The sequence below is a fragment of the Cinclus cinclus genome, chromosome 2 (assembly GCF_963662255.1).
Source record: "Cinclus cinclus chromosome 2, bCinCin1.1, whole genome shotgun sequence".
Lineage (NCBI taxonomy): Eukaryota > Metazoa > Chordata > Aves > Passeriformes > Cinclidae > Cinclus > Cinclus cinclus.
Window position 1 is genome coordinate 101,451,179 of NC_085047.1, and position 14,608 is coordinate 101,465,786.

The window sequence follows — 14,608 nt, forward strand, 5'->3', positions numbered from 1 at the left end:
TCCACACCTCTGCTGGGCAGACGCCTTTACAGGTGGTGGCTGCATCTCTTTTTACTTCTACAACAGCTTTTGGAGCTGGTGGATTTAACTCTGTGTTTTTCTTGATACCTCTAAAAGGCCATGGTAGTTCCTTCTCAGGATGTGCCTCCATTGCCAAAGTCAGCATTTTATTGACTTTGTATCAGTCCACAAAGCTGTACTTTAGGTTTCTTCAGAGCTTTCACCAGACACTTCTCTGATGCAGTGATGCTTTTATCTGAGGTCCCTATGGTGGCTGTAAGTAACTCAAATAAATAAAGATGGACAAAAGGCCAGTTTAAATAGTGTGGTTACATCATTAGCTTCAGTTCATGATCTTTTAACCCGAATTCCACCTGATACCTCTCTGCACCCCAAGCCATTTTGAATTTATATTTACAGTAAGGCATTGTGAATTGCAGCATTAACTCTCTTATTAGATTCATCAATTCATATTGTTTTCCTGTAAAAAAAAAAAGACATTAAACTTTTGCCTCAATTCTGTAAAGAGTTCTTGGAAAGATTATGCATGGAAAAACACTCATGCATAGATGAGAAGGGATTTTTTGGCTATGTTATTTTGCAGTGTTTTCCTTTTGTGCATAAGCCTGTGTGTAAGTTCACTGACACCTTCTGTGATCTCTAGTAGCACATCTCACATTTAGCAGTTCTGCAGTAGCTTCTTGGATTTAAGGATAATTTTATCCATATCAGTTTCCCTACTTTTTTGACCATAAATATTTAATATACTACAAGCCGTTGTAGACTTAGGATACTGGCAGTGCCTTAGCTCTGCTTATTTCCCGTGGCATGCTTTTGTATATAGAGCAGATAACCTGTAACTTTCGGAGATGTCTACAGTGGGCTTTTTCTGGGCTTGCAGAGTGACTTGGATTCAGTGACTTGGGTAAGTTTTCCTCATCCTGTGTTCTTAACTTGATAGCAAACTTAAGTCATCAAGGAAAAATGGCATAAAGGCGGCCCCAAAATTTTGTGCGGATCCAGGGCAGTACAGAGAAAATTTGTGTAATGTAGAGGTGCAAGAATCATGGTAGGAAGGCAATAGCTATGCAGCTGATTTGCAGTGACACAGATTTCAGATAGAAAATCACTTTGGGATGCTCATGAATAACGTTCTGCTGGAGCCAAACATGTATGCACATTTCATATAAGCCCCTGTTGTTATTTTTTTTGATGGAAAACAAAATAATACTTTATTACTGTTGGCTTTTAAGCTTACAGAAGTCATTTACCACAGCTGCTTTCCCTGGGAGATTTAGTAACGTATTTATGTTAATAGGAATTACGGATGAACACCAAAAAGCAAATATAACTTTAGGAATTTATCCAACATCAGCTAACTATCTGCAATGTTGCCCAGTTAGATCAACATTCCTTTATTTAAATTACTCTATTTCAGTACCTTCCTGTCCAGCAATGAAGGCGTATCTTCAATCCTGCCTGTGCTTTATAAGGGAATTTGAAAACAGTGGGACTGGAAGAAAACTGTATATCTTGGCTGAAAAAACTGATGTTCCTGGTCTCTTTTCCCAGAGTCACAATTTTAAGCCTGTTGGTCTTGTAAATTCACACTGGTTTGTGCTGCACTTTTATTTCTGGAGACCTTGGGATGTGTTTTTCCCACTGATTCCATGCTGGCAGTTTTGGCAGGCACTGAAGAAATTGTGGGTGAAGGCAAAGCATTCAAGTGAAGTAGAGTAGGTAGGCAGCTGTTAACATTATCAAATTGAAGTACCCTGAGTACAGTGCAGCTCTGAAGATTCAAATTTCACTGAGTTACACGAGCTCAGAATTCAGCTGTCAGTTTAGTGGCCATCGTTACCATTAGATGGTACTGATTTGATGAAATCCTGGAAATTAAGCACTGTGAGGGGTGATGGGTGGGTCACTGCCCAGTCACAGCCCTGGTGGTGTTGGAAAGCAAAAATATTACTCTTTTTAATGTATTGAATGTTCTGCTCTCCAAATGTTACTTGATACTTCATAGCTCCTTGAAGGTTTTTGGCCACTCGTCATCCAGAATTGCAAATGAAAACCGGGACACATTTCAAGAAGTTGTCTTTACTAACATGCCTCCACTTTCTGCTGAATCCGTGGCTCAGGCTGGATTTTTAACCATCAATTACATGTGCCCTTGCTGAGGCCAAGAGGTGGGGAAGGTTTCCCATCTGTCCTGCTGAGACCTCTGGGCCTCCAGAGCAGGATGCCATGTGCAGGCTTTGTGCTGGGAAGTGGTCCAGGCATCCCTCCACACAGCGTCCTTGGCTACAGCAGAGATGCATGGGGAATGAGGTTGGACCTGCTTACAAGGTTGTTTGGAGAAAATACTCAGGCATTCCTTTATTCTGTAAAATTACATGAGGAATTTCAAGTGCTGGCAGGACACCTTGAATTTTACAGGAAGGAACTTTTCTGTTGCATAAATAAAAATTGCCCCCACAAAAAAGTAAAGATTTCGCCTTTGGCACCATGCAATTTTATACATGATGGTACTCTCTCAAATAACTATTTTATATTAAATGAAAGGAATACTTTTTAGCTTGCATTTACAACCACTGTGCAAGGAAAGGTTGGGGTTGTTTTTATTATCTCCATGGTTTTGGCTGCAGAATAACATATGTTGTATAAGTCATGCAATAGGTGCTGAAGAAGTATGTAACAGTAATGAAACTGAAAGACTTCTATAGCGTGAAAGATTTTGCCATCTGCCACTTTAATATAATACAAATGGATTATCTTCCTCTCATGAAAATTATATATTAAATCTAAGACAGCCAGACAAAATAAATTGTGATTTAAGAAGTGGTGGAAAGTAGCACAGTTAAAATTGAATTTGAGGAGTAGTTGATGGATGCTGTTAAATCCTTTCTAAAGAGGTTTCTGCAGGAGTGGAAGAAAGCGAGTATCTTAATTAAAATGTGTTGTAACAATTTTTTAATTTGGCTTCATATTTATCATAACAACAAAAAAGAAGCTAAGAACCCAAGGCCTATATCTCTAGTGGAATGCACATATGCCTTTCTAGCTTACGTTAATCTGGTTTTGTGGAAGTTGAAGTATTAAAACAGATTGTTAATACTTCCATCTGGGTCCTATTCTTTCCTTGTGAATGAGCTGAACATTGCAGCAATTTGTTTGTATTTACTGCCTTTCTCCTCAACCTTATCACCAGCCCTCAGATAGCTCAGGGAAAGAAAAAGCTTATCGAAACTTCAGGGCTGCACAGTGCTGAGAAAGCAGGCAGCACACTAAGACCCTGGCAGCTTGTTGCATTTGCATCCCTGTGGGGTTTTTTTGCTGTCATACCATTTTTGGTTTTTGTAATAAGCAATAAAAAGAATTGATGATTCAGTGTGGGATGCAGGAGACTCACAGAAACTGGAATTGAGATGTCTCGACTCCCAGAAATTGGCTTTAAGCACAAAAATATGGGTGTTTAGAAAGGAGCAAAATACCTCTTAAATGAACTTACACAGAGATGATAAAGATTGCAGTGGGCACATGCAGAGTGTTAAGTATATTTGGTATCCTACCTTTTCTCAGAGATGAGCTGTTCTCAATAGTTTTTTTGCAAAGCTAAGCATTGCCGCTATATGGTAATGATTATGGGCTACTCCAGTGAATGCACAAAGATAATTTCATTTCTGTGAGTAGAACCAGTACAATGGGACTATTTCCATGTGTAAAGTTAGCTTAGAGCATAAGTGTGAGCGAAATTGAATTGTGGGAATTACTGAATGTATATATGCTTCACCTCTTGCAAGAAGGCTATCAGGTAACAGAAACATGAAAGCTTGGTGTAGATCTGCTCTGGAAGATCAGTTGGGGATTGTCTTGAAAAGTGGGTATGAAATCTACATGAAATCTAGCATTGCAAAGCAAAAGAACTGTACGTGTAAGGGAAGAACCAGTTGTTAAGGTACTGCACTCTCCTACAGTTATGAATGTCTTTCATCTGAGGCTTCTGAAGCGCTCAGTGCTTCAGTGAGTGTTACATATTCTTGTAGGAAGGAACTGTTAAGTCTCATCATATGGAGCAGTGTGGATCATGGCTGGTCAGGGATCATGCAATGAAATAATGAGCAACTGCAACTCTTAATACTCTCCTTAACGACGAGGAATTATTTGTCCTAGTGCTCAGTGTTGGCCATAGGCCACAGGTTGGGCTCTGTCTGTGGCCATTGCACAGAAACTTTGTTGGCCACTTCTACTCTCTGCCTAGAAGCATGAGAAGGGTATGGCTATTCCTAAAAAAGTTGAGACTGTGCTAAGGAAACAGGAGATACTGTCTGCTAATATAACTGGACTGGTCTCTGCAAAGAGAATCTCTTGGAATGGTCTGCCTGGGGAGGTGGTGGAGTCACCATCCCTGGATGTGTTTAAAAGGAGACTGGATGTGGCACTTGGTACCATGGTCCAGTTGAGGTGTTAGGGCATGGGTTGGACTTGATGATCTCGAAGATCTCTTCCAACCCAGTGATTCTGTGATTCAGGAAATTTGGAATAGGAACACCCTCTTGCTCTTTTCTGTGGTCTCTTACCCTGCTTCCCAAAATCAAGACACCCATAGGCCTGGTCTGCAGACTCTGCAGTGCACTATAGGCAGTGCAGACAACCAGGATATTCTTTTCCCATTTCCTGTAACCCTGTATGTGTTCCCAGCCATACCAGCCAGCAGAGCAGCATTACCAGTGTCAGTAGTTTACTCCATTCTAAGGATGTGAGACACCTCCATCAAGGCACTTCTACACTACCATAAATGGAGTTTGCTTTGGAAGACCATTTGCATAATTTATAATTAATAAACCAACGGTAAAGAATTTAAACCCAAAAGTAATTGTGCCAAGATGCGTGAAAATTTTAAGACATTTCTGTGATTGGAGAGAGGTTGTTTATTGCCGTGTTTCTGAATGAGTTGTGGGCAGACTATTCTAGGCATGGTATTAAAATGATGAAGAACTAAAGGGAATTCACCTCAGCTGCTCCTGAAGAATCTCCTTTTCCTTGTACTCCCCTAGAGTACCAGAGTACTGTTGAGCCAGGCTGTCTCTGCCCACTACCAGCAGACTACAAATAACCCCGCATCCAAATCAGCGAAGGAAATCTGCGAAGAATCCTTTTGCCAAAAGAAAAAGCAGGAGTTATTTTTCCTTTATAATTTGCGTGGGAACAATGTGGGGAGACATCAGCTTGCAGATGTATTCATTAAGCCACTCAGAGAAGACTTTGATGTGTTGGCTGTGCAGCAAACCTTCTTTGCAGTGGTGCACGGTGCATGTGCCAGGCCCTTGGAAGTGGCGGGTCCCTGTGCCACTAGGTGGCAGTTTAGGGACATGGCAGTCACTTGGTGTGATTCATTATGCAGGAGCTGCATCGCCAGAAATAGGGCGTTTTGGGGGGGTGTTTGTTTTTGTGGGTTTTTTTGTTGTTTTGTTTTTTTGTTGTTGTTGTTTATTTTTTTTCCTGTCAGATGTAGCTATTTCTTTATTTGTACCAGCCCCTGCACCCTGGCTGCCGAACTTTGGCATCCTCTTGTCCTGGCAGCAGGGAGCTGTGGCCAGCCCAGTGACCCAGGCACAGCCAGTGGGTACCACAGCCCTGACTGAGCGTGGGCTGCAGGCTGTGCCTGACACATCACTCGCAAAAATGTCTTGTTCTCACAGATTTTGATATCTTGCCCTTCTTTATGTTCTCACTGTGAGTTATATTTGCTTTCACCAGAACACGAGTTTTACCCTTTCTTTCCCTCTTTCCCTTTTCGGTTCCCTTTGGTTTAAAAGAGTATGCTGTTCTTTTCTATGCCCTGCTCATTGCAGGGCAATGAGACTAAAAAAAAAAAAAAAAAAAAAAGGAGGGAGAGAGGATGGATGGTTCTGCAAAAGTTTGTTTGTTTTTTTTTTTTTAATTTTTCTTTTCTCTCTAGGCACCTTCTCTGATTTCAATTTTTCTGATTATTTGAAACTGACATTGTAGAATACCAATCTTTTCAGTTACTTCTACCCTGTTTGAACATACTGGTTCTTCAAAAGTTTCATTTTTTATCTATACATAAACAACCTGCAGTTGATAATTTTGGGGGTTTTTTTTTTTCCTCTTCATTCTGTGGAATAAGTTAATATATTCTTGCTTTTGATGCAAGGTTTAGTACAGACCCCAACAAGAGTGTGAGCACCAGAAACTGCCTGCCTGGCCAGGTTAAGGCAGGTATCTAGTGCTCCCTGCCACTAAAAGCTGTCTGTCCTGTACCCTGTTCTGTGGTGTTGCAGCAAAGCTGTACCATCATGAGGACTTTTTAGTATGTGCATTACATGTCTCTCTGAAGGGTTTACTCTTGCTGTCCCTAAATGGATGAATGGGTTGTCAAAGTGATGTGGCCCAAACTTACTGTGCTCATTATTTGAGCTTTGCCATCCCCAAATCATTCATGAAACCCTTGTGGACTTTGCCAGGCTACTGCAAGCAGTGTTTAGAGCCTTCATTTCTTTCAAATATGTAAAAAGTGGTTATAGAAATCAGGGAGGTTATGGGCTATTCAGTTTGATGATAAAGAAATGTTCTTTTGCACTCAATGGACTTTTAGAGGTCTTTGATTTTTGCAGGTGCACAAAAAACTTGCTTTTTTCCATTTCACTGTATTTGACCAGAAATCTACATTTACAGAGGAAGCCCTTCAATATATAAAAAGCTTTTCAAAATTCAAATTTTAACATCCAATATTTATTATTTTTTTAAATTAAGATATTAATATTTAAATACTGGAAATATTACATTGTGAGGGGCTCTTGCGGGTTTTTTAGCCATCAGGTAACACTACAGATGCAGCACACTTTAAAAAGGGTGGGAGAGAAATCTGTCAGTCCCTTTCTCCTGAGGAGTTTCACATATGTTTTAAAAAAATTAATTTCAAAACTTCCTGCTCTGTGCACACGTTTGATATTTTGTGATTGGAGAAGAGCTGTACCACAGAACCACATTTCCCCTGCACCTTTCCCTACAGCTCTTATTGTGTCTATTATGGAAGAAATAAAAATGGTGTGGAAAAGTTCCTCCTTTTTAAATATACGAAATTCAGTGTTTTCTGTTGTTTTTATTTAACTTCCAGTTAAGCACTTGGAAACTTGTGACTGCTACAGAGCTTGGTGGGCCTATGCAGAAACCTCTTGGCAACAGTGAGTTAGGTTCTTTAGTGTGCAACAAGTTGTTATTATGGCTAAAATCCTGGCCCCTTAAAAGTTTGAGATTTGCCTTGGACTTGGTGTTAAACACAGGCTTTCACCTGTGTAGAAATGAGCCTCGTTTGAGGAGGGAGCAGGATGGCAGGTTGCCCCTGCTGCCTGGGGGCCATTGCCAGCCTGGCTCCAACTTGGCACAAGTTGGGAAAGAGGAGAAGGGGCTGTCTGTCAGTGCCAAGTGGGCTCAGCCTCCTGCTCCTGCCTGCCTTGCCCATCTTGGACAGTCAGCCCATATGTTCTGGACAGAGAACAGCCACAGTGTGTTTATAATATCATGTTTGCTGCTGTGCACCTGGGAACAGGCAGTTCTAAATCCTGCCGCCCTCCCCAGTGCTCTGCCCTGTCCTAGTGGAGGAAATTAAAAGGTGCAGAAAACTTCCGTGAGAGGCAAAGCAAGGGATTAACCCTCTGCTTTAATGTGCTTCTCAGTCAGGTATTTTGGGAATCAGGTGTTTCATTTTGCAGATGTGTAAATGTGGGTGGTGAGTTTTCAGCTGAATTTCTGTTTGAAATGTGAGAAGGGAGGAGGAAAGACTTGTCTGCTTTTTTATGTCTTGTGTTTTCAGTAACTTCGCTGGAATTTTTGGTATGATTCTGGCTTTGTCACTCCAGCTTCACAAACTTCAAAGACAGAGGCTTACTCCTATAGATTTTCATCAGTTTCAGGTGATAAGGTGACAGGGCATATCTAAGATCTTTATATCTTTTTTCCACTCTCTTAGCTTTTTTTCAGAATATTTAGGCCATAATAGTAATTCTGGAAAAAATTCTGGGTACTAGATTGTTTACATTCAGACACGTGGTTCCTAATGCTTCACTAAAAAAACTTTTCACCGATTTTCGCAGCACAATCAAATGCAAGAATATGGTTTCATTAAAAATCTGCAAAAGACATATGTCATCCATTCAGCCATCACCCTAGATCTCCATTTTGCCTACTGTTGAATTGTTAAAGTGACTTTCCTTTTGTGTGTAACATTTCCTTTCATTGACTTTATTGTATGTGACTGCTAGTCATTTTCTGGGTGTAGCAATGACTGATTTGTTGTTGCAGACAGAGCAACCATCTGAGGTTGAATTACACCCTCAGATGAACAGAACCCCATTGCAGGCAGAAGAAAACAGTTCAGCAAAAAAGGTGAGATCTGTACACATTTTACCATTATGGAGTGATTTGCCTTCATCAACAAATGCGGTTGTTTTAAGTTTAAAAGCAATTAAACAGATGGTTAGGGTTATGTTTTTACATGTTTATGTTCTCTGGAGGTCAAGACACTGGAGAGAACTGTGATCATGTGTGACATCAACTCGGATAAATCATTAAGAAACCTCTTAGTATGTACACATTTATGCACGTGCTTTGAGAGAGGCAGCTTGCTATTTATTTCAAATCAATAGGGGCCTGTGGAGCCTTAGGGAAAACAAAAAAGAGTTTGGTTGTACTCCAGCCCTGCCTCCCTGCAGTTCCTCCAAATTGTGATGCACTTCTTAGTTTCTGTTATTGAGGATTTGATTTTAATGTAAACACACCTGTTTGCTAGAGGTCAGGATCTGCCACTAAATGTACATAGACTGGAAGAGATTTTCTCAAGATGTGCAGTTTCTAATATGTTTTTGTATGAATGTATCATCTGTAAAAAGTAAGCACTGAAATTAAAATTCACTTCAAAGGGCCTTGCTTAGGGATGGAGTGGCCTTAGCAGTGGTTGTGAGTGTTTTCTTTCTCCTGGTCCACCACCTGACCACTTCTTTCCACCAGCCCCAGCCAAAACAGGTGTGGATAGGGCAGCAAATACAGATCCTCCCCATTTTGGCCCCTCCTGCTGCCAGAGGGCACCTGCAAAGCATTTACACAGCCCAGCCAAGAACTTTTGGCAGGTGCTGGATGTACCTTGCCCAGGGAGCACCATCACACTTCTTGGTGTAACAGGGGGCACAGACAAACATCCAGTGTCACCATTTTCTGTATGTGACAGTGTCCTTGTTCTGCTTGTGCTCATCTTGTGCTACTTCTAGCCTGGCCCTGCTTTTGCCTTGCTTTGCTTTTTTGCCTTTCTGGGGAAATGAAGTCTTTGTAGTCCACCTACTTCATGCTCACCCTCATCCCATCTGGTTCCCTAAAATGCAGTGAAGCCCCAGGCTGTGGGAGGCAGGTGGTTGTTGCACAGCTGACCCACCTTGCAAAGCCTGGTGCAGCAGCCCAAGAGCCCCTGCCAAGGGATCTGCTTGGAGCATTGCATACAGTATTGTGTTTGAAAGGGAAGAGGGATTTATCCTGTGGGTTTGGTAGGGTTTGGGCAGTTTAGGTTAGACTGGGATAGTGTGTTTGGCATTATAGTTGTGGAAGGCATGTGCAAGTTCCACCCTTGCTGTATGGGGTGTGTTTGCAGGGAGCTGTGCCTGTGCGGAGGATTTCAGAGCATTATCAGAGATCTGTGCAGTCATGATGTGCTGACATCCTGATCAGAACATCCGATAATATTTTTAGGGTTTTTTTTTCAGTAATTACAGAACTGTTTTTTAATGTTTAAATGTTTTTCCTTATAATTCAAATTATTTTAATAATTGCAACCCTTCTAATATGAATGATTGATTATGTTGGTTACATTTTGTATCAGTCATAGTATTTTTTTGTGAGTCAGGCTAGTTACTACAGTGGTTTTTTTTCCCTCATAATTGCTTTGTCATTGAATGTTTCCCCGTTACTTTTTTGTTTATTTTATTAACATTTGGTGAAAACACAGTAGTAAGGTAATCTAGCCCAGTAAAATGTGTGATAGTGAAATTTCTTCTTTGGTTTTCTCTTTGATGCTGAGAAAACTGCTCTCAAGTCAATTCAACTTTTTGAGTCCTACCTTTCTCATTCATGAAATGAGGCAGTAATAGTTTTATCCCTTGTGAAATAGGTCTAACAGTAAAATACACTGAAGAGGATACATTATATTTATAATTTAAATCAGCTGTAAGGTGGTAAAACTACTTCTCATTGCAAAAGAAAGGATGTCTTAATCTATAATAATGAAAACACCTCTTACTACTGAAGTAATAAAAATCCAAGACACTGCTTTACCTAGAAACCCCAGACTATTTCTTTGATGTAACTTATCAAGAGAAATTGCTTGGCTTCTATACTTCATCATGTTAATTTTGCATGGATAATTTCTTGTATTTGTATTTCAAAAGTGTATTCAGTGTTGCTTCATGTAAGAGAGCAAGGGAGAAGCTCCATGCCAGATGGGAGGCAGTAAATTGGGATGCAAGTGATTGATTATTGATTCTTTCCAACTGAGCAGAGTAAAAAAATAAGTCTTGCTTTGTTTTGAATGCTTTTGGGTCAACTGAGGGCTAGTGTTTATACCTGTACCTGCACCTCCACTTCCACCCAATGCACACTAAGTTATACAACCCAGTTGTGAAGAGCCTGTTATCCAGATGAAGGCAGAACACCCTTTCATTCATGAAGGGATTGCAGGAGTTATTGTTCCTTTCTCAAAGTCAGAAACCTGAGAGGCTATTACCAAATTGGAATTAAGTTCTGTATGTCTTTAAATTATGAAATCTTAACCAGCTGTCAGCAATTTATGTGTCACAAGTATTCTCCAGCCTAATGATGGGACACATATGGCCTGAGTTAACATTGCTGTGCTCTTTCCTTTCAGGAGGTTGTTCTTGCTCAACCACCCTCCAAACCTGCCCGCAGGAAGCTCCGGACAGAAGCACAAGGGCTGGAGACCCCTGAACTCTCTCCCACTATAAATGTGACTTCGTCCCTGCCAGCAGTCAAGCCTCACCTCCCGGTCCAAAAGTAAAAACCTGTACCAACCAAGCATGCCAAACTGCAGCATGAGATCTGATGTGGCAGGGTTTGCTCTTTGTATAATTTTGTGCTTAATATTCTGTTTCTAAGAATGCTTCACAAGATACAGGTCTCTGTAGACATCAGTCTTCTCAAATGCAGACTAAGCCTGTAGTGACTGTCAGTGGTATTTGATGGGTAGATTACCTCTTCAAAGCTATCCTACTTTAGTACCCAGTATACATGGCTGAGGAGCAAGCCTAGCTGTTCAAACATCTCTAACACCAGCATCTCTAACACAACCTCTTTTATATGTAAGGGTGTGTGTTTCTGCCTTGCATGTGTCTTCTGGAATTTTGCTCCTTCATGTGGACAGATATGACCAAATTAATGCCCAGGAAGCCGAGTCATGAAATGTTTGATCATATCCTTGTCATATCCTTGTGATATTTCTTCACTGCAAGGCATGTCGGAAAGGGGCTTGCCACTGGTGTGAGATGAACCACAGACCACTTGCAGTCCATCTGATAATGGCCAAACCCAACATGTGTTGTTTGCTCCCATAAATAGAGCAGTCAAAGCTGTCACCAACAAAGACTTTTAGGGATTTCACTCTATGTGTATTTAATAGTGGTGGAGAAGGGGCTGTACAAATAGTAAGCAAAAGCACTTGCAACCCTATTGGGTCTTTGCATCTCCCTCAGCTGAAGCACCGTGCAAACATTATACCCCACCATTACCCAGGGCCTTGCAAAAGACCTCTAATTCAGTCTGAAACAAAATCGAGCTGCCCAAATCAATTGAACATTTCTTGGCAGACTGTTTATCAGTAGACTGAATCTGAGCTGCATAATTGGAGATTAGAATAAGTAATGAGACTCCTAGGATGCTCTTAAAGCACTATTTTGTGCTTTGGGAGTGTATATTCCATAGTGGTTCAAAGATAACAGCATTTGTTAACATCTCAGTTCTGTCGTCTGTGTCTTTCCTGAAATGTTAAAATAGCCACAGACATATATTGCCCTGCTTTTTTTTTTTCCCCTTTCATTTATTACTTTATAGCCTATGGAGAGTAGTTTGCAGAAAAACAGTGAAGCAGAAAACCGACAGTTCACTGGAAGATAATAGCATAAAGTCCTGTCACTGTGCTGCGGGAAAGAGTCTATTGCAAAAATCAATGTCATCAGCTCTGTTAAGAGAGAAGAGCTAATGGGGACTGTGTGCCACTGGACCATATTTAAATAGGGCATCTGTTTTAGATCAAATCTGGCATTAAAGAGCTCTTCTTTCCTCATGTAAAACTTTAAAATAATCTGTTTGGAAAGGGGATATTCAGTCTGTATTTTCTTTCTTTTTTGCTGTTACTATCTCTTGCTTTGAGTAGGTTTGTCCTTATGTACAGCTGTCTTTTTATACCTGTCTGCATAGCTGTCATTTCCTCCAGATCAGTTACCACAGGCTATGAAGCAATAAAAATTCTTAATTAATAAAATATGTTCTTAAAATTAGAAAGATACATCCTTTATTTTAGCAGCAAAAGAACTGAGGGAAGTCATCTTCATGTTTGTGATGTCAGATGATTTTGGTGGAAATGACTGCTTTGAATAAAAGAAGCATTAATTTTTGAACTAAAGAAACATCAGAATCAGTAAAACTCTGAGACAGAATTTTCATGCCAATGTCCTTTCCTTCTGTATAGAATTATTTTTGTATTTTCTGTTAACCACTTCTGACTCTTTAAACTCTACACGTGTCTGAAAACAGCTAATGCAAAGATGCTGCGATAAGCACAGCTATGCAGGGATCATTCTTAAGCTCAGTGAGAGTGCAGTGATTTTGAAATAATTAAGACAACCTAAAATATTTCTGTCATTCAGGTTAACAAGTTTCAAATATTCCACCTGATTCAGCCATCTCGCTTCAGTGTTACATTTTTCTTCTCTTAAATCTGTAGTTTATACCTTGTCTTTGAAGCATAGTCCAGGGTGCAGAGAGTTATGCAAAATGGGTGGCTGCTCTTCTGGCATCAGCCAGCCAGTGTTGAGGCTCTTAATTGAAATGTCTTGTGTTTATCTGTCTGGCAGACAGTCTTCCAAGCAGAAGAAGGCTATTCAGACTGCTATCCGAAAAAACAAAGAAGCCAATGCTGTGCTCGCCAGGTTGAACAGTGAGCTTCAGCAGCAGCTGAAGGTAAGGAACACATTGAAAATCAGTGACAAAGCTCTCTGCAATCAGTAAGGTGTCACCTTCAGCAGTATTGAAATCAGAAGACAATGTGGGACAGTAATTGAAATAAGCACAGAGATGAAAGCTTTTAATGAGAGCACATTACCATCATTCCTTGGGTCAGGTCTTACTTGCTTCCATCTTCAGCAGGCCAGTGCTGTTACCTGTGTTTTGCAGCAGGAAAAGTTAGAAGCTTGTCTAAGTTCACAAAAGAGAAGAAAACTGAACTTGTCCTTCAAGTTGTATTGCTGTCTGGAAGCTTTCTGACAGAGCAGAGCTCTGCTGTTTTTATGGAGACCAGAAGACTTGATAGGCACTCCTCAGGCACATCTGGCACTGAGGCTTGAGTGCATTCCCACTCTGGGGCTCTGAGCCTGCCCAGTCGGGGAAGCAGACCCTGGAGGAGTTGCAGTCCAGCCCAGCTCCCACACAGGCAGGGGAGCCCTTTCATGGGAGCTCATGAGAGCCTGCCTGGCTGCCCTTTCCTGGAGCAGGGTGATACATGCGAGCATCCCAAAAGTTCTGACACACCTCTCATCCTGCAGGAGGTTCACAAGGAGCGCATTGCCCTGGAAACGCAGCTGGAGCAGCTCCGTCCTGTCACCGTCCTGTGACTTCCTACACAGGAGCAGCAGCAGAGCAGTGTCCAGCAGCCCTGCAAGGAGAGGAGTTCAGTGCAGCTGAGCAGGGTCTCTGCCATGGCACTGGGGAGGACTGGCTCTCTCTTCGCCCCGTTACGCACGTTTTGCCTTTGCAGGTGAGGAAAGTATGGAGAACAAATACCTGACTATGGAATATTTCTGAGTGGGGGATGCTTTGCCTTCTTTCCTCCCTCCTCCCAGCCTAGTGTGTAAATGCAGTTTATCCCTGAAATTAATAACTTGAGAGTATTTTATTTATGTAAAGAATTCCTGATTATATGCATTTTGGCAGCACCTCCTGCCCTGATCATTAAGAGGTACAGCATTTCCAAATTCTTGCTTAAATTGAAAACTCATCCTCTGAGATGTACTTCTGGATGTTACTGATTCCTGCAGGATTGTAGCATTGTAGAGTACCTGTGGATTTAACATACCATGGGAATAGAACTTGTAAGATGTACAGAATCTTTATCCTCAAACACATGTCAAATAATTATTTTCTTAGTACTGTTTATTATGCAATCACGGATGTATTTTAATGTTAGAGAACTTGTATTTTATTAGTTCAAGTCATATAAGAGAACAGTAAAAAATACTAAAATATAATTATTTTGGAAATTAGGGGAAAAGAAATCTTTTTGAGCTACAGTTGTTTCTAATCACCAGTATTTGAG

At 40.9% G+C, this 14,608-nt stretch overlaps 1 protein-coding gene across 1 annotated transcript in view; it reads left to right on the forward strand.

Moving 5' to 3' along the window:
* REPS2 (RALBP1 associated Eps domain containing 2) overlaps positions 1-13,907 on the forward strand; it is a 90,751-nt gene extending 76,844 nt beyond the window's left edge. Inside the window, exons 15-18 of the mRNA XM_062515134.1 lie at positions 8,326-8,409; positions 10,931-11,076; positions 13,152-13,257; positions 13,839-13,907. Coding sequence (XP_062371118.1) covers positions 8,326-8,409; positions 10,931-11,076; positions 13,152-13,257; positions 13,839-13,907 — 405 coding nt within the window. The remainder of the gene's footprint in view (positions 1-8,325; positions 8,410-10,930; positions 11,077-13,151; positions 13,258-13,838) is intronic.
* The last annotated feature ends 701 nt before the right edge of the window (positions 13,908-14,608 follow it).